This window comes from Sphaerodactylus townsendi, linkage group LG06 (genome assembly GCF_021028975.2).
Source record: "Sphaerodactylus townsendi isolate TG3544 linkage group LG06, MPM_Stown_v2.3, whole genome shotgun sequence".
Taxonomy (NCBI): domain Eukaryota; kingdom Metazoa; phylum Chordata; class Lepidosauria; order Squamata; family Sphaerodactylidae; genus Sphaerodactylus; species Sphaerodactylus townsendi.
The window spans coordinates 122422323-122440429 of record NC_059430.1 but is presented as its reverse complement, the minus strand read 5'-3'; the positions used below and the strand labels follow the sequence as shown (position 1 = coordinate 122440429).

General features: G+C 47.9%; 1 protein-coding gene across 1 annotated transcript; it reads left to right on the top strand.

Annotated features, from left to right (window-relative positions):
• The first annotated feature begins 54 nt into the window (after positions 1-54).
• LOC125435495 (phospholipase A2 inhibitor and Ly6/PLAUR domain-containing protein-like) lies at positions 55-10619 on the top strand. Its single transcript, XM_048501693.1, has 5 exons — positions 55-154; positions 219-335; positions 3406-3555; positions 7767-7907; positions 10471-10619. Exons 1-5 carry the CDS (start codon positions 55-57, stop codon positions 10617-10619), a joined length of 657 nt encoding a protein of 218 aa, XP_048357650.1.
• The last annotated feature ends 7488 nt before the right edge of the window (positions 10620-18107 follow it).

Here is an 18107-nt window from a genome sequence, read left to right as displayed (position 1 = left end):
CAGTGTATTTCCACAAAGTTAGAGCTGTCTGTGGAAAAATCCCATAAAGGGACAATGGGGAACAAAGAAAACCCCAAAGAGATGCGACCAAATGTCCGCTACGGAAACACCATTCTACTGTTAATGATAGATAAGAACCTCTCCATTGGCAAAGGTGGAAAAATGGGACTAGAACTGGTTCCAACTCATTAGATTCTTCTTCTATTTCTCCATTCCAGGATTTTGCTTGCAATGTGAATACTGCAGAAGTAACAGTAACTCCTGCAATGGGGTCCCACAAACATGTTCAGAGGATGAAACTGCCTGCATCATCCTTACCATGGAGCTCAGAAAAGGTGAGAGGTTTTGGCATTTGTGTGGGAGGGTCGTGATTCAAAGGGGCTTCAGCCAGCTAAGGATATCTATCTATCTATCTATCTATCTATCTATCTATCTATCTATCTATCTATCTATCTATCTATCTATCTATCTATCTATCTATCTATCTATCTATCTATCTATCTATCTATCTATCTATCTATCTATCTATCTATCTATCTATCTATCTATCTATCTATCTGTCTGTCTGTCTGTCTGTCTGTCTGTCTGTCTGTCTGTCTGTCTGTCTGTCTGTCTGTCTGTCTGTCTGTCTGTCTGTCTGTCTGTCTGTCTGTCTGTCTGTCTGTCTGTCAAATATCTCTCTCTCTCTATTGTCTGTCTGTCTGTTTGTGGGGTAACTATGAATTCATATTGATTTTATGACAGTTTTGACTACTGACTCTTCCTCATACACCAAAGAAGGTTAGGTTTGCATATAGTGCAATAGAGTCACTTATTTATCCTTTTTTTTACATTTATTCCTCTCCTATATACAGGATCTCTAGGCAGCCTCAGCATTAAAACATTCCTTTACCACATAAACAAAAGTTAGAAACCCAACCCTAATCCCCCCCCCCCCCGCAACACACAGCATCACAGAGAGGGCATCCAGGGAAACTAACTAAATGCCTGGGTGAAGACAAAAGTATTTGGCAGGTGTCTAAACCCAACCTCTGAGGGGAGAGTATTCCAAATGCCAGCACACCACAGCCTGGGGGCAATGACAGAGAAAGCCCTCCAGCATGCCCCACCCTCTGTATCTTGGCGAGGAGGGGGGTACCACAAGGAGACCCTCCCCCTGTGATCTCAGTGCTTGGGCAGGTACATATGGACCCAGGTGTTCCTTTAGGTAGGCAGAGCCCAAACTGTTTAGGGCTTTGTACGATAACGTCAACACTTTGAATAGGGGCTGGAAGTGAATTGGGAGCCAGGGCAGTTCCTTGTCACTTATACAACATAAAGTTATCTTCAATTCACCCTGTAAGTTCGTGGTGTCTTTTTTAATGAATGATTCAGTGCGCCGTCCATGCATCATTCATAAAAAAAAGACACCACAAACTTACAGGGCGAATTGAAGTCAACTTTATTCATAAGTATACTTGTTTAGTGATATATGTTGTATAAGTGACATAATTGTATAATTTGCACGAATATATGCATGCATTAGTTGAATAATATATACCTTGCAATCATATATACAGTTTATTATTTCTTTGGGGCGATTGGCTGCCCGCTGCTTTATTGGTGCTTCTGAGCTGTATATATTTGTTTTTGTGTTAAACAACTCCTGGGAAGTGCAAGGGGCGAAGTCCTGTAATTGGCATCATGCCTACAATGTGACCTTATTTCCAGAATGAACCCGGAAGTGATATCACCGTATCAGGATGACATTCTAGGATTCACCTGAAACTAGTCCTCCCCCCTCCCTTTTCCATTAGATTTGCAGGTGAATCATAGAGCATCACCCTAATGCAGTGACATAACTTCCGGGTTCGCGCCTGAGATGACATCACAGAGTTGACATGATGTTTATTTTCTTCTTAATTTTCCTGTCAAATTTGCAGATGATACAACGGGGGTGGGGCTTATCTCTGGAGGGGATGAGTCTGCCTACCGGGGTGAGGTGGACCGGTTGCTTTTGTGGTTCAGGGGCAATAATTTGGTCCTCAGTACCAACAAGACAAAGGAGCTGATAGTAGACTATAGAAGAAACAAGTCAGAAATTCAGCCCTTGGTTATAAATGGTTATAACCTCCTATGCCACTGCTGCTCCTTAGGGTGATTACTACTGCCCAGAGAATTATTGGATGCCCTCTTCCCTCTTTGGAAGAACTTTATAATTCCCGCTGCTTAAGGAAAGCTCAGAATATTCTGGAAGACCTGTCTCACCCTGCATACTCTTTTTTTGAGGTATTACCATCTGGCAGACGATATAGGGTCATAAAAACAAGGACAACTAGGCTCAGAGACAGCTTCTGTTCCAGAGCTGTGGCTATGCTGAACTCCACGGTGTCGTGCTGATGTGGCTGTAACTATGTGGGGACGGTTGGAAGGGGATTGTGAGGATTATAGAAATATGCATCGGGGGATGTCTGTATTTTCTTCATTGTGCACGCACAACAATATTAAAGTTATCTTATCTTATCTGTCACGACTTCACCCAGCAGTGTTGAGAGGAAGGCTGACAGCTCTGGGGAAGGGATGTACCTCAGCTGGGTATAATGCAGTGGAGTCTACCTGCCAAGGCAGCCGTTTTCTCCAGGTGAACTGATCCCTGTAGTGTGGAGATCAGCTGAAAATTTAAGAGATCTCCATGGCCTCCCTTGACGTTGGCGGTACCTAAGTGGGAGTAGCAGGGATGTCAATTGGAAAACACAATGTTCAGTGTGCCAAAGGTGAAGTCCTGGTATTCTCACAGTTCAAGGCATTTTCCCCATGGCCAATAAACCCCGGGGGGGAAACTGGAATCATAAATACTGGGATGTTTCTATCTTGGTTTCTCCCTCTGCACAGCAGCCCATCAGCGCGTTCAGGTCAGGAGGAAGAACTCCAGGTGATTCCACACGGCCCCCGGTTTCGTTTCATTTTCCTCGCCGACTTTGCCGTGCATATGCGAATTGTCCCATTTTCCCGATGTTCTGATTGGCTGCAGGCGGAGAGGTGGGGAAAATAAACCGGTCCATCTCCTGCAGTGTTTGCATGGGAGCAAGATTGGGGTGGTTTTTTTTTTTTAAAAAAAAAGAACTGCCAATTTTATCGTTTTTTGAGAGGCGCGGGATAAGGGAAATCTCGCTGGGCGGGTCCAAGTTAGACCTGGAAGCCATGCAGAAGTCACAGTTGAACCGGGATGCTTCACCTCCTTATCCCAGGATATATTGGCCATGGGGAAAATGCCCAAGAGTCTCGTATAGCAGGACTGGGAATGATGCTCGGTGAGCTGAACCTACTGTTGGACCAATGGCTGCACTTGGCACAAGGCAGCCTGGTATTTATGCCACCCAAAGGGAGTCGGTCTCCTTACTGCTGATCCCTTTATACCTCTTTCAGGGACAGAGGTGACTGTGGCTACCTATAAAGGATGCACCAGACCCAGCTACTGCGCTGCCTCCCCCATGAGTATCCGAGTTCCTTCCTATCATCAACGGAGAGCCAACAAGTGTTGCCGGAATGATCTTTGCAACTCAGGAGCAGTGGAATGTAAGTAGGGGAGGGCCCACAGCTCCGTGGCAGAGTATCTGATTTGCACGTACAAGGTTCCGGGTTCAATTCTCCAAATTTCCAGTGAACAGGATCAGGTAGCAAATGGGACAAGAGACCTCTGGTTAAATCCTTGGAGAGCTGCTGCCAATCTGAATAGACAATATTGACTTTGTCTACTCCCCTCCCTCCTTCACTCCCCTTCCCTTGCATGCCACCCCTCCCCCTTCCATGGGGTGGGTGGGCCATGTCCAGATGCTGGGCTCCTCCCCCTCCCCTCCCTTGCATGCCACCCTCACCCACTCCTCTCCTCTCTCTCACTCCCCTCCCTTGCATGCCACCCTCACTCCCTCCTCTCCTTTCTCTCACTCCCCTTCCCTTGCATGCCACCCCTCCCCCTCCCTCCCCTTTCCGTGGGGTGGATGGGCCATGTCCAGATGCTGGGCCCCTCCCCCTCCCTCTCCCTCCCCTCCCCTCCTTTGCATGCCACCCCTCACTCATTCCTCTCCTCTCCCTCACTCCCTTTCCCTTGCATGCCACCCCTCCCTCCCCTTTCCGTGGGGTGGATGGGCCATGTCCAGATGCTGGCCCCCTTCCCCTCCCTCCCCTCCCCTCCTTTGCATGCCACCCCTCACTCACTCCTCTCCTCTCCTCCTCTCCCTCACTCCCCTTCCCTTGCATGCCATCCCTCTCCCTCCCTCCCCTTTCCGTGGGGTGGATGGGCCATGTCCAGATGCTGGACCCCTCCCCCTCCTTCCCCTCCCTTGCATGCCACCCCTCACTCACTCCTCTCCCTCACTCCCTTTCCCTTGCATGCCACCCCTCCCTCCCCTTTCCGTGGGGTGGATGGGCCATGTCCAGATGCCGGGTCCCTCCCCCTCCCTTCTCTCCCTTGCATGTGTTCTGATTCAACATAAGGCAGTTTCATCTCTTCATTTGTAAGGGAGGGGGTGTGGTTGAGTGGCAGAGCATTGGTTTGGCACGCAAAAGGTCCCAGGTTTGGTCCTCAGTATCTCCAGTGAAAAGGACCAGGCAGCAAGTGACATGAGAGATGTTTACCAAGAGAGTTGCAGGCAGTGGAGACCAGACAAGACTGACCCAGATAGATTAGTGGTCCAACTCAAAGTCAAGGCAGCTTCGTGCATATAGTTTGAGAAAGAGGCTGTGGCTCAGTGCTTAAGCATTTGCTTGGTAGGCAAAAGGTTCAGAAAGTGATTGTTGTGGGTTTTCCGGACTGTGTGGCCATGGTCTGGTAGATCTCGTTCCTAACATTTCGCCTGCATAAGAACATAAGAACATAAGAACAAGCCAGCTGGATCAGACCAGAGTCCATCTAGTCCAGCACTCTGCTACTCGCAGTGGCCCACCAGGTGCCTTTGGGAGCTCACAGGCAGGATGTGAAAGCAATGGCCTTCTGCGGCTGCTGCTCCCGAGCACCTGGACTGTTAAGGCATTTGCAATCTCAGATCAAAGAGGATCAAGATTGGTAGCCATACACACTGTCTCCAGACTTCTCTCTGTGATACACTTTTGAAGATGCCAGCCACAGATGCAGGCAAAATGTTAGGAATGAGATCTACCAGACCACGGCCACACAGCCCGGAAAACCCACAACAACCAGTTGAATCTGGCCGTGAAAGCCTTCGACAATACATTCAGAGAGTGAGTTCACCATATTATCAAAACAAGAGAAGAGGAGAGGTGCAACCAACATCCAAGTGAAGTATAAATTTGCACAACTGCAGCTAGCAGAATGGACTGATTATCATCACAATTTACTCAAATAACAGTATTTACACAATATATACCCAAAGCTTAAACCGTCAGCTTGTTTCCACTTCAAGGAGCTACACAGTCTCCATCAGACAGATCTCTTATTGTGACATCAAAGTCAATTTCTAAAGCTCCTCCAAGATTACATAAGCTAAGAGTCTGTAAGATCTCTAAGAAAACTCACAAGCGGCCAGTATCCAGTAGTAGTCTGGCTTTGACGTAGCTTTGGAGGCTTGTGATATTTTCAGTGTTCATCAAATTTCCACATGGATAACTTTCTCATAGGCTGATTATCCACTGCCGGCGTTCCCTGGCCTCTCCCTGCTCTGGCACAAAAAGTTGTGCTGGGAGTGCTCTTGCTTATCCTGGGGAAAGCGAGAAGTACGTGCAGGGCAAGAGGAAGTGTGTCAGGACAAGAAACTTTGCCCTGATGTGCCTCCTCTCTTGGCACACCACAAACAGGAAGCACATTGGGACAAGATTTCTTGCCCTTCCTGTCCCACTACGTGCCAGAGCATGGGTGGGTAATTGACCATAGTTCACATAGGACCGTATTAGTCTCTGCAATACTTTCTTTATATATATTGCCATGTGGGAGAAACGTGTGGGCTTTGCACGTGTGTGGACTGGGGGGAGCAGCAGTGGCATAGTGGCTAAGAGCAGTGGCTAAGAGCAGGTGCACTCTGATCTGGAGGAACCAGGTTTGATTCCCAGCTCTGCCGCTTGTGGAGGCTTATCTGGGGAATTCAGATTAGCCTGTGTACTCCCACACACGCCAGCTGGGTAACCTTGGGCTAGTCACAGCTTTGCGGAGCTCTCTCAGCCCCACCCACCTCACAGGGTGTTTGTTGTGAGGGGGGAAGGGCAAGGAGATTGTAAGCCCCTTTGAGTCTCCTACAGGAGAGAAAGGGGGGATATAAATCCAAACTCTTCTCTTCTTCTTCTTCTATATCACATTAGATAATCTAGGCCAGTGGTGTAAAGCCCAGGGGACCGGGGGGCATCTTGCACTGGGTGTGCACTGGTGCGGGGGTGTGGTGTGGGCGGGGCATGGGCATTTTGGGGCATGGCGGGGTACAGGGCAGACACGTGCCCTGGGCGCAGTTCCCCCTCTCTACGGTTCTGATCTAGGCTGATCTCATGTTGGAGAAGCTGTTTCAAATTCACTTTGATGTGACAATATGAGATCTGTCTGATATAGACATTGGTCGATTCCCCACTGGCAGGTTTGACCTAGGTTCAACCTAGGTTTGACTTAGGTATTCCCCACAGCCACTGAGTTCGACACGGTTCCGTCCCAGCTTCACCCCCTCAAACTGTCAAATTCCAACTCCATCAGGGAGGTACAACTTTTTCAGCGAACCTAGGTCGAACTCAGGTCGAAGCCGGTAAAGTGGGGAATAATCGTATGTAACCCCTTGAAGAGGAAATTAGCTGATGTTTTCAGCTTTGGGTATATGTTTTGTAAGACCTCAGTGGGATGGCGAACTGCGATCCAAGCTTTTTACAGTTATGACAGCAGTAATGATTTGGGGGGCAACTGTGAGAATGGCAGCTGTTCCCACGGGGCAGCAATAGCTTGGGTCAGAATTCTGTGTGTGGTTGAGTGCCTGGGGAAAACTCATGGAATTGCCTCCATCACCAGCCAGCATGGTGTAGTGGTTAAGAGCAGGCAGATTCTAATCTGGAGAACTGGGTTTGATTCCCCACTCCCCCCCACCTGAGTGTCAGAGGCTTATCTGGTGAACCAGATGTGTTTCCACATTCCTACATTCCTGCTGGGTGACCTTGGGCTCGTCACAGTTCTTCGGAACTCTCTCAGCCCCACCTACCTCACAAGGTGTTTGTTGTGGTGAGAGGAAAGGATAGGAGCTTGTAGGCCACCTTGAGTCCCCTTACAGGACAGAAAGGTGGGGTCTAAATCCAAACTCTTCTTCTTCTTCACCTTTAATTTGCTTGAGGTAATGTTCAAGGAAAATCTGAACATTCCTCATTGGGAAAATGTTTGTGGAGTTTTGTGAGAATTAACAGAAGCGCCCTCAGTTTGGGGCAGGGGTGGTGTTAATCATTTTGGGGGCCTGGAAAAAGACCAGTCTGGGGCCTCCAAATCACTGTAACCCCTCCATCTCCCCATCACCTGGGCCAAACAAAGGTCTCCCTTACTTTGAGCGGGATGGGTGGGAGCCACCCCAGCTGCTGAAAGGAAGCTACCTGGAATCCAGATGGGGAAGATTCAAAAGGTAGCGGGATCCTGTTCTTCTTTCGCCTTCCCTTCAATGGTCCAATGTGGATGGATTGGCTTTTAAACCCTGCGCGGGTTGGGGCAACTGCCCTTGTTGCTCGTTGGCAAGACCACCCCTGATTTGGAATCCTGAAGCTCTCGGTGGGGTTGAGGGATGGGGAAGGCTCTTCTTCTTGCTCTCTGTGCTTGTTCCCAGTGCCGCCCCTACGGCTCAACCTGAACAGAAGGCAGTGTCCCGGGTGCTTGTCGTCGGATCCGAAATGCCTACCCACGGAGATCATCAACTGCCGAGGCTGGGAAGTCTTTTGCGTCTTCTACGAAGTGAGGACCGATGACGGTGAGGTCCACAGACTGCCTTTGCACTGTAGTCTTAGCTTGTGGGGGAAACGGGCAGGTGTGGTCATGAAAAGCTGACCCGAGATCAAGTCCACTCTTCCTAAATGAGCCAAGTTTAAACCAGCTTGGTGTAGTTGTTAAGAGCGGCAGGTCCTAACCCAGTGATGGCGAACCTTTTCGAGACCGAGTGCCCAAACTGCAACCCAAAACCCACCTATTTATCGCAAAGTGCCAACACGGCAATTTAACCTGAATGCTGAGGTTTTCGTTTAGAAAAAACGGTTGGCTCCGAGGCGTGCGTTACTCGGGAGTAAGCTTGGTGGTAGTCGGCGGCTTTGCTTTGAAGCAACGCGCGCTAAATTTTCCATAACGGGTGAATCGAATTTAACCCTAGGAAGGTTTACTCAGAAGCAAGCCCCATTGCCAGCAACTGAGCTTACTCCCAGGTAAAGGATCGCGCTTTAGTTCTTCGCATGGAAATCAGTGGGGTTTAACAGCGCTTAACAGGGTTATCTACACTGCTTCCCCAAAACTAGGTCTTAGGTTAAATGCTAATAATCGAGCCCAGTGGCCCAGGCCAGCCTAGATGTGGGGGGGGGGGGGCGTTCACCATCACTGTCCTAACCTGTAGAATTGGATTTGAGTCCCCCCTCCTCCACATGAAGCCTGCAGGATGACCTTGGACTAGTCAAAGGTCATTTCTGCACAAATTCCCTTAAATGTTTCTAAAATGTTTTCAATCCCCACCCATTGCAACTATGTATGTCTGCACTTACCTCCTCGACATGATTCCTTGCCACCATTATGTAATCCCGCCCCCCCCCCCAATTTTTTTAGAGTTCTGTGCTGAATTGATGCTTCAATGCTTCACGGTCTCGTGCTGCATTCTATATATTGGGCAATATAACAAATAATGAATAAAATGTATTCTCCAAGGCTTTCACGGTCGGAATCCCACTTTAAGGTGTTGTATGGCCAGGTTCTGGAACAGCCATTAAAGGACATGTTGCTTCAGCAGCATTTTCTCCTGACGTTTTGCCTGCATCTGTGGCTAGCATCTTCAGAGGATCCTCTGAAGATGCCAGCCACAGATGCAGGTGAAACATCAGGAGAAAATGCTGCTAGAACATGGCCATACAGCCCAGAAACCACACAACACCCCCATTGATAACAGGTCTTCAACCTTGCCAAAGCCTCAGAGGCAAAGATGTACGCCCAGAGAGGTTTAATCAAATCTGCCCCAATGAACATCTGTAGGCACTGATTGGAAATGTCTCTTAGAAAAAGTTTAGTAAAAAGGTGCCTGAGTAAAAGCCCTCTGGGGATAGGGCGGTATACAAAACCAAACAATAAATCAGTGTTTCCCAACCTTTTCAAGGTCAGGGTACCCTTGACCTTACTCTTCATATCTCACAGTACCCCTGCCGCCACCCTCCACTGTCCCCTCCCATTGCCCCTGCTTGCCACACACCCCACCTTCCCCTCCCAGGGTGAAGGGAAGCACTGGGGGGGGTGGCTGCTGACCTTGTGGCAGGCCCTGCCCCATGGGCCAGCTCCATGTCCTTGCTGGCGCCGGTGGGAGAAACCACAAAAATGAGGGGGGGCAGTAGTGTTGCCGCGGTAACCCTGGGACATTCTCAGGGCACCCCAAGGTACCACGGAACCCTGGTTGAGAATGGCTGCAATAAATAAATAAATAAATAAATAAAAGAGCAGATCTTTCTAACCATTCTTTAAGAAAAGCTTTTAAGGAGAGCCAGTATTGTGTAGGGGTTAGGAGTGGTGGACTTTAATCTGGTGAATCAGGTTTAATTCCCCACTCCTACACATGACCAGTGGACTCTTATCTGGCAAACTGGTGAACTGGATTTGTTTCCCCACTTCTACACATCAGGCCTGTTGGGTGACCTTGGAATTAGTCACAGTTCTCTTAGAACTATCTCAGCCCCACCTACTTTACAAGGCAGAGGCATAGCAAGGGGGGAAAGCACCCGGTGCGCTGGTGTGTCCTCCACCCCCGTCCTGCCCCAGAACGCCACCGTCCTGCCCTGGAATGCCCCCGCCATGCCCCCGGAATGCACCCGCCACACCTCACAGGGGGGCGTGCCCGGTGCATCATGCACCCATTGTCCCCTTGGAGCTACGCCTCTGTTACAAGGTGTTTGTTGTGGGGAGAGGAAGGGAAAAGGAGTTTGTAAGCCATCTTGAGTAAGCCATCTTGAGAAAAGGAGTTGGTAAGCCATCCTTACAAGAGAGAATGGCATGGTATAAATCCAAATTCTTCTTTTACTAAGGCAAAGCAGTGAGACAGAATGCTCTATCCAGGTTTTCTCTGTCTCCATTCATTCATTCATTCATTCATTCATTCATTCATTCATTCATTCATTCATTCATTCATTCATTCATTCATTCATTCATTCATTAGATTTTAAACCGCCCATCCCCGAAGGGCTCTGGGCAGTGTACAGCAGGCCTGCAATAACAATACATAATAACATTAAACACAGCAGGCTAATAACAACATTGCAACAGCTCCTGACCCTTTTTACCCTCCAATGCCACAGGTGGCACCGTCACCTCTGTTTCAAAAGGGGGCTGTGGAAACAAAGAAGCATGCATGCACGAGCCAAACATCATCGGAATTCCTGGGCTGTTTCTGGAGACTGTCAGGAAGACGGAGTGCACTCACGCTCCCATGCTGCGTCTCAATTAGCGACTCTCTCAAAGCGAAATGGGTGAGGCTGAGACTCGGGCGAAACCAGACCTCCTCTGAAGCATTTCTCCGCTTTCTAACACCTGGAAGTTCCGAAGCTCAGACCTTTATTTCTCCTCCCTGGGCCTCATGAACAGGGTGGGACACTGAGATAAAAGTCTCCGCTTTCCTTTGTAACCTGATCCTAATGAATAAAATTCTGTCAAATTGAAACTCATGCCTTCTTGGCAGAGGCTTCCAGATTGGACCTTTACATGTTATGGTCTATAATTGCATATTTCCAGGTTGAATTGTGTTCTTCACAAAGATTTTGCACCATTTTATTTCATTTGACATTAGTTATAAGAACTATAAGAACATAAGGGGAATCCACTAGCCGCCTGCTGGATCAAGACCAGGAGTCCATCTGTAATCCAGTAGCCTCTACTACTTGCTACTCGCAGTGGCCCACCAGGTGCCTTTGGGAGCTCACGTGCAGGATGTGAAAGCAATGGCCTTCTGCTGCTGCTGCTGCTGCTCCTGAGCACCTGGTCTGCGAAGGCATTTGCAATCTGAGATCAAGGAGGATCAAGATTGGTAGCCATAGATCGACTTCTCCTCCATTATAGTCCACCTTTCTCCCAGAGACCCCAGGTAGATTGAGGAATGTAAGTTGAATACAGTCAACAGGATGCAACAGCCAACAAACAGTACAATAGGGTTTGGATTATAGAAATCTGGAAAAAAAACACCACCTCTCAAAGACAACCTGAAACATACTGGAAATTTGAAACAAAGCATAAGCGTTTACACATGGCACATTCAATCACTGGCAACTTTAGGATGGGGCAAACCAGGAGTTAATGAGCCAGCCCACTGGCGTGGCAGTAGCGTAGTGCCCAGGGGGTGGGGTGGGACATCTTGCCCTGGGTGCATGATACCGAGTGCAGAAGTGGAAGGTGCGTAATGTCATGGCAGGGGCATGGCAGGGGTGCAGGGCACACACGTGCCCCAAGCGCAGTTCCTCCTTGCTATGGTTCTGGCCCTGGGCACTACTTGCCTAGGGACACCTGGGCTGCCTTTTTGCAAAGCAACTTCCTGCTGCCTCTGGGAGGGCAAGTCTACCCACCATTAAGAAACTCTGAGTAGACAGAGGCCAGGTCTACCTTTTATTCTTAACAGCGGGTTGACCAGCCCTTCGGATAGTTGGTACCAAGACTTCCAGTACTTTTTAATGGCAGGTAGACAAACACTCTGGATAGCTGGTCTACCCATGGTTGAAAGTAACGGCTAGACCTTGCCTTTGCAATACTAAATGGTAGGCAGACCAGCCCTTTAGAGAGCTGGTTACCCCAATTGAGAATTATGGTAGACCTGGCCACTGGAGAACTGGTTCCAAGATGTGGGAAGACCTGTTGAATTTGAGGGTGGCCACCATTTTCTTTAGATACACCTTTGCATTCAACAATGTAGAAACAACATAGTAGAAGCATGCTTATAGTGATAAGCAGCAATACAGCAGCTCAGGTCATGATCCCTTTACCTTTATCAACACAACTTTCCGAACCATTAAACATACTTATATACAAAATCAGGAAACTCATTTTCCACATTTTGCTGTCCTGATTTCTTTAATCCTCATTTCTTACTGTATTTTATATTGCTTAAGTTTGTTATTATTGCCCTGATCTGGACGGCCCAGGCTAGCCTGATCTCATAAGCTAAACAGCATCAGTCCTGGTTACTAATTCAATGGGAGACCTCCAAGGAATAGTAGGGTCATGACTCAGAGGTAGGCAATGGCAAACCACCTGTGAGAGGGTCTTGCCTCATAAACCCTTCTGGGTTGCCATAAATCGACTGTGAGTTTCCAGCACTTTAAACACATACAGGTTCGTTATTATTTATTGTGCAAAACACAATATTCTGTCTTCCTTGGTCCCAAGCATCTGCAATCCCAGGGGTTCCCAATGGGGTATAACAACCCATAGCATTCGCTGACAACTTTCTTGGTGCCCATCAAGTGTTTTTAGAAAGTGTGTGAGGCACTTGCTCTCGTTTGCTACTGAATTGCTGTTGGGCTATACAGATTAAATTAATATGTGAGGCCAGAACTCATGTCCGACCTACGCAGCTGTTTTGAGAAAAGATAGGTTAGAAATAAATTCCAAAAAAAAAAGCATCAGACATCTGACATCAGAAACAAAACAGACAGTTTTTACTTAACAGAATATAGAAAGTGACAGAAGGTGAACTCTCCCAAGGGAGAGGCACGCTCTGGGTTCTCTCGAAAGAGAGACACTCCCCTTCTGGGTGTTCTCGAAAGAGAGACACACCCACCATACGAAAGACCTTAGTCTTTATAGATACAAAGAATACATACGTCACAGTTCATCCCCTTACTCACGTACATCATCCATACCCCTTTCACGTGCTATAAGCGTGAACCTTGAAATCCCATTGGATAGTTCTGTCTCCTTGTCACATTAAGACAGCCTCTATTCTACATGTCACATTCCTTCTGTTACACAAGCACTGCATGCTGTTTGCTCACGTCCCTCGGCCCATATGCAAACGGCTGCAATAAAACTAACTTCTGCCTTCTCCTGTTTCCAAGAATAACTTGTTTTCCTGCTTTTCTAAGTTTGCTTCTGAAGAGAGAGATACCTCTTCAGGGTATGCAAGTTTGACATTCCTTGATCAAATACAATTTGTAGACATTCTAGTCCATTCCCACAATATGATTTCAGTGGAAGCTGTTCCCGCAGTGGCCATCTTATTCTTTCTCGCCCCTCTTGCCAGTGCATTTTTAATTCTCCCTTTCCCGCTCTACTTGGGCTTCCTCTGTGTGCATGGCTCTGCCTTTTGAAGCAGCCATGTTGTATTTGGTTCAGCTGCCAGTGGAAGCCATTTTGGAGTTCTGCCTGCCCATATAAGTATGTGTAATGGTTTAATGGCTGCAAGGTTCATTCCAGGTCAGAATTCAAAAGATGCCCACAGGCTGAAAAAGATGGAGGACGCTTGTGCTAGCCAAAGTAGATAGAGTGTTCTTTCAGCTGCCACGGCTGACAACACCCCCATGGAACCAACCTGCCACCTATTCGATACCAAAGATTTCTCTCTCATGCCCATTGTGCCACCTAGAGGCAATGAATTCCATGGACTAACAAGTTCCATTGCACAGGTATGATGGCCCATGGCAGCAAAATGACATGCCCTGTTGTTGCACCGGAGACTCTAATTGGGGCGCAATTTCTCCTGGTCTATTTCATTGGCTTAATAGAATGCCTTTAGAAAGGATATGACTGTAGGGGTTCAATCACAGTAAACCATATCATAGCAAATTTTGACATTTAAAACATGGATTTATATTCCTGCATCTTAGTGGCTGGAGGGAAGACGGCACGGTATAGCCCAATCTCATCAGATCTCGGAAGCTAAGCAAGGTCGGTACTTGGAAGGAAGACCACCATGAAAGGCTCTGCAGAGGAAAGCAATGGCAAACCACCTCTGCTTCTCACTGGCTTAGAAAGGCCAAAGCTGGGGTCACCATACATCTGCTAAGACTTGATGGGGCAAAAACATTTTCGTGGCCAACACAATCTCCAGTGTCAATGAGTTTCGTAAACAAATGGTGCAGGAACACTCCCTAATGCATGGGTGGTTTAACCTAGTGTGCATGCTCCAGATTGTTTCATGGACTCAGATTCCCCATCAGCCTCCTCGCCAGCATGGCCCATTATTGGGGATGATGCTGGAGATTGTAGTCCATTAGCTAACATCTGGAGCGCCATAGGTTGGCCACCCCCACCCTAATGGAATTCTCCCTGGGCAACAGTGACTATATTGCAGTGGTTCTCAACCTGTGGGTCGGGACCCCTTTAGGGGTCAAATGACCTTTTCACAGGGGTCGCCTAAGACTCTCTGCTTCAGTGTTCTCCATCAGTAAAATGGATAAATGTTAGGGTTGGGGGTCACCACAACCTGAGGAACTGTATTAAAGGGTCGCTTGCCCAGCATTAGGGAAGGGTTGGAGAACCAGTCTAACACTATATTGGGTACAAGTGGGGATGCCCTCTCCATCTTCTCACCAGCTTACACACCTCGAGTTTCAAGTGTGCCAGAGAGGGGTTTGCCTAGGGACATTCACTAATTCAAGTTCTCCAGGAGATGTCCCACGCTGAACTCCCTACATAGGAATAGAGCAATGACCCAGGAATAGGTTTTTTGCAGAGCTTCTAGGGGCAGAAGGGTGCAGAATGTGTGGAAAAGCGGAAGCCAGTTGGGAGCTTCATGAGTTCTTAACACCTTGTTTCAGGACTGTTGTTTGTCTAGTGGGGAGTTCTCTTGAGACCCGCATCTTCGAAGCCAGTATACAAGGTATTCAGTTGGAGACTTCCTGGGCTACCAACAAGAGGAGAGAAATACGCTTTGGGGTTGGCAAGCTCTGAAAAACGAGAAAAGTTAATTGTTAACCTTCGAAAGATCATGCTTCTCTTAGGTGACTTAGATATGTGTTGTTAAATGAAAAGTTAAAATGTTTTATTCTCTTTGAATGGCTGCCAGATTCATTCCAAGTACTGCCCCACTGAACTCATAAGCTGAGGCTACACTTAGCCAGCCTGTAAGTGAACCTCTAGTCAGTGTGGCCTCTGGAATGGATGCACCCAGGAACAAGCTGCTGTCCACATAAAGAGCTGCTGTTTTCAAAACTATAAGTCATTGCTTTGCATTGCGCACATGCGCGCTTAACACGACTTATCGCACGACGACGCGACTATCGCCATATCTATCGCGCGCATCGCGACACACACAATAATACCACACACACACAGAGAGAGAGAGAGAGAGAGAGAGAATCTGGGTCCCCTGAATTTCTGAAAAAGGTTGTCATGATTGGGTAGCCAAGCAGTCTTGGAACTGGATGCACTGTTTCACTGACATTATACAGTGGGTTCACTCCATTCACAAAGCAGCGAATCAACTGGATAAAAACTGTCTTCACTTCCTGCAAATCTCTTTAGGCCCCTTCCGCACACGCAAAATAATGCGTTTTCAAACCACTTTCACAACTGTTTGCAAGTGGATTTTGCTATTCCGCACAGCTTCAAAGAGCACTGAAAGCAGTTTAAAAGTGCATTATTCTGCATGTGCGGAATGAGCCTTAGATATGGTCCTTCAAGATTTTTAGTGCAACCAACAAATCCCTTAGCGGTCAGCCTTCTTCCAGACCTGCTCCTGGGGTTTAAGTGGGTTGTTTTTAGCACAGAGAACTTGCATAACCTGGATTGCCCACGCAGTCATCTGGACTCTCCCCTTTTACTCTCTCCCAGTGCCCATGAAGAGAAAAATGTCTTGGTGGAATTGATACATAAACATTGTGTGCAGATATGCGCAGGTTCTCTCCAATAAATATTAACACGTTTGCTAGCTGGAAATGAATAGGCAGCAGCCCGTTTATTAAACAGTATAACATTTTGCATATAACTGCAACACCAAAGGAAGCTGGGTGAGGCATAAAGGAGCCCCCAGGCAGCAAGCACTGACCTGGTAACAGGGCAGCCCCAGCTGCCCCTAGACCCTTTGGACAGCAACTACTGTCCGGCACGTCCCTGAAGGGACTGGAACAGGAAGTTACTAAGTGCCACTTACTAAGTGCCACTCATTTGTGACACCCCTTCCTGCCAGGTAGCGAGTTCTTGCATGGCCCCCAGGCCTGCACCATCGAGCTCTCCACTACCTTGGACCTCTTATGGAGGCCCCCAAAGCGGGAGGGTCTGGCACGCAAGCTCTGCCTTCCCGAAACGGGTGTGCTCCATTGCTCCAACCACCCAAGCTGCGACAAAATTTAACAAAAACATTAACTACAACCCCATGCTATACATTTGGGAGGGAGGGTCCTCTTGCTCCGCAGCCTCGGAAGGGGCTGTTTCCCCGGCCGAGCCCCCTTATAAGGGGTTGCTCGGCCCTAGTCACGAGCCGGTTCCCAGTCACGTGACGGGGGCTCCTCCGGCTGGAGGAGAGCCGGGTGATCGCTCACCCCTCTCCTGCCGCAACGGCACCCCAGGTTAATGCCTGGGGGGCATTTTATAAGAGGAAAACCAAAGGTGGAGAGAACAGAGACATAATGCAGAAAATAAATTACAAGAAATGTCCCTTTCCCAATTTATTTGCTGCTTCCAGGACCAAAGCTGAACAGGAGTGTGGCTTCTTTGGGCTATTTACTTCCCTCCTTAGACTGATAACGGTTCTTTTGGACAGTTGAGTTCACTGCCCCCTCTCACGTAAGATGTGATGTTTCAGGCTATATTTAGCAACATTAATCAGTACAAGGAAGCAGAGCTGCATGCAGACTTCCATATGAGTCATGGACGGATAAAATGTGTGTGAATCCAGCTTGTCCTCCATGAAGGAGTCTTGATTTCATTCCAGCTACTTGTGATACATTAATAATGGTGCACAGGTTAACTGGAGATCAATTGCCACCCACTAATCAGGATTTGGTATTGGAGGAGAGCTTTTCACATATGGAGAACGACCCAAAGGACAAACAAGTGGGCTCTATATTAAATCAAACCTGAACTGAGCCCTTTGGGGGAGGGCGGTATAAAAGTGGAACCAATAAATAAATAAAATAAATAAATAAATAAACTTTCCCTGGAAGCTAAAATGACAAAACTGAGGCTGTTGTACTTTGATCATATTATGAGAAGACAAGAGTCCCGGGAAAAGAGGAAGAGCTGGTTTTTATATCTCACTTTTCTCTACTTTAATGAAGTCTAGAGGCAGCTTACAATCACTGTCCCTTCCCCTTCCTGCAACAGACACCTTGTGAGGTAGGTGGGGCTGAGAGAGTTGGTAGAGAACCAGTGGTGGGATCCAAAAATTTTAGTAACAGGTTCCCTCGCCAGCCCCCCCCCCCCACCTCAGCAAAGGGGGCAGAGGCGTACCTAGGCAAACCTGAGCCCTGGGCAAAACCTGAGTTGGATGCCCCCCCATGGGCAGCCACCCCACCACGACCCCCCCCAATTTTTTTTTGCACCAGGTCATTTCTAAATCATCATCCCATTATAGAAAATGCCCCAACTCACAAATCTGAACACAGCAATGGTGAAACACACAGATTATTTGATAGAGACTGGTGAGATAAAAGGTACGAAGAAGGCTGAGAATCAATGGAATTGCAGTACCTGGAAAGGGATTAACCCAGTTCAGGGAGTTACATTATTAGTCGCAATTGCTATATGGAACCTTCACGTTCAAAGGCAGGATGCCTCTCGGGGAAGCGAGGGCGTGGAGATGGAAAAGCGGACCCAGTTAGTAACCCCCTCTCGGCACACACAAATAATTAGCAACCCACTCTCAGGAACTGGTGAGAACCTGCTGGCACTGGCGTAATGACCATTGGGCAAGGTGGGCAGCTGCCCAGGGCATCAGCTTGTGGGGGGCATCAAAATGCTGGGTTTGTTTTGGGGTATTTTTAGTGGTTTTCCATTTTTGAGCTAGCAG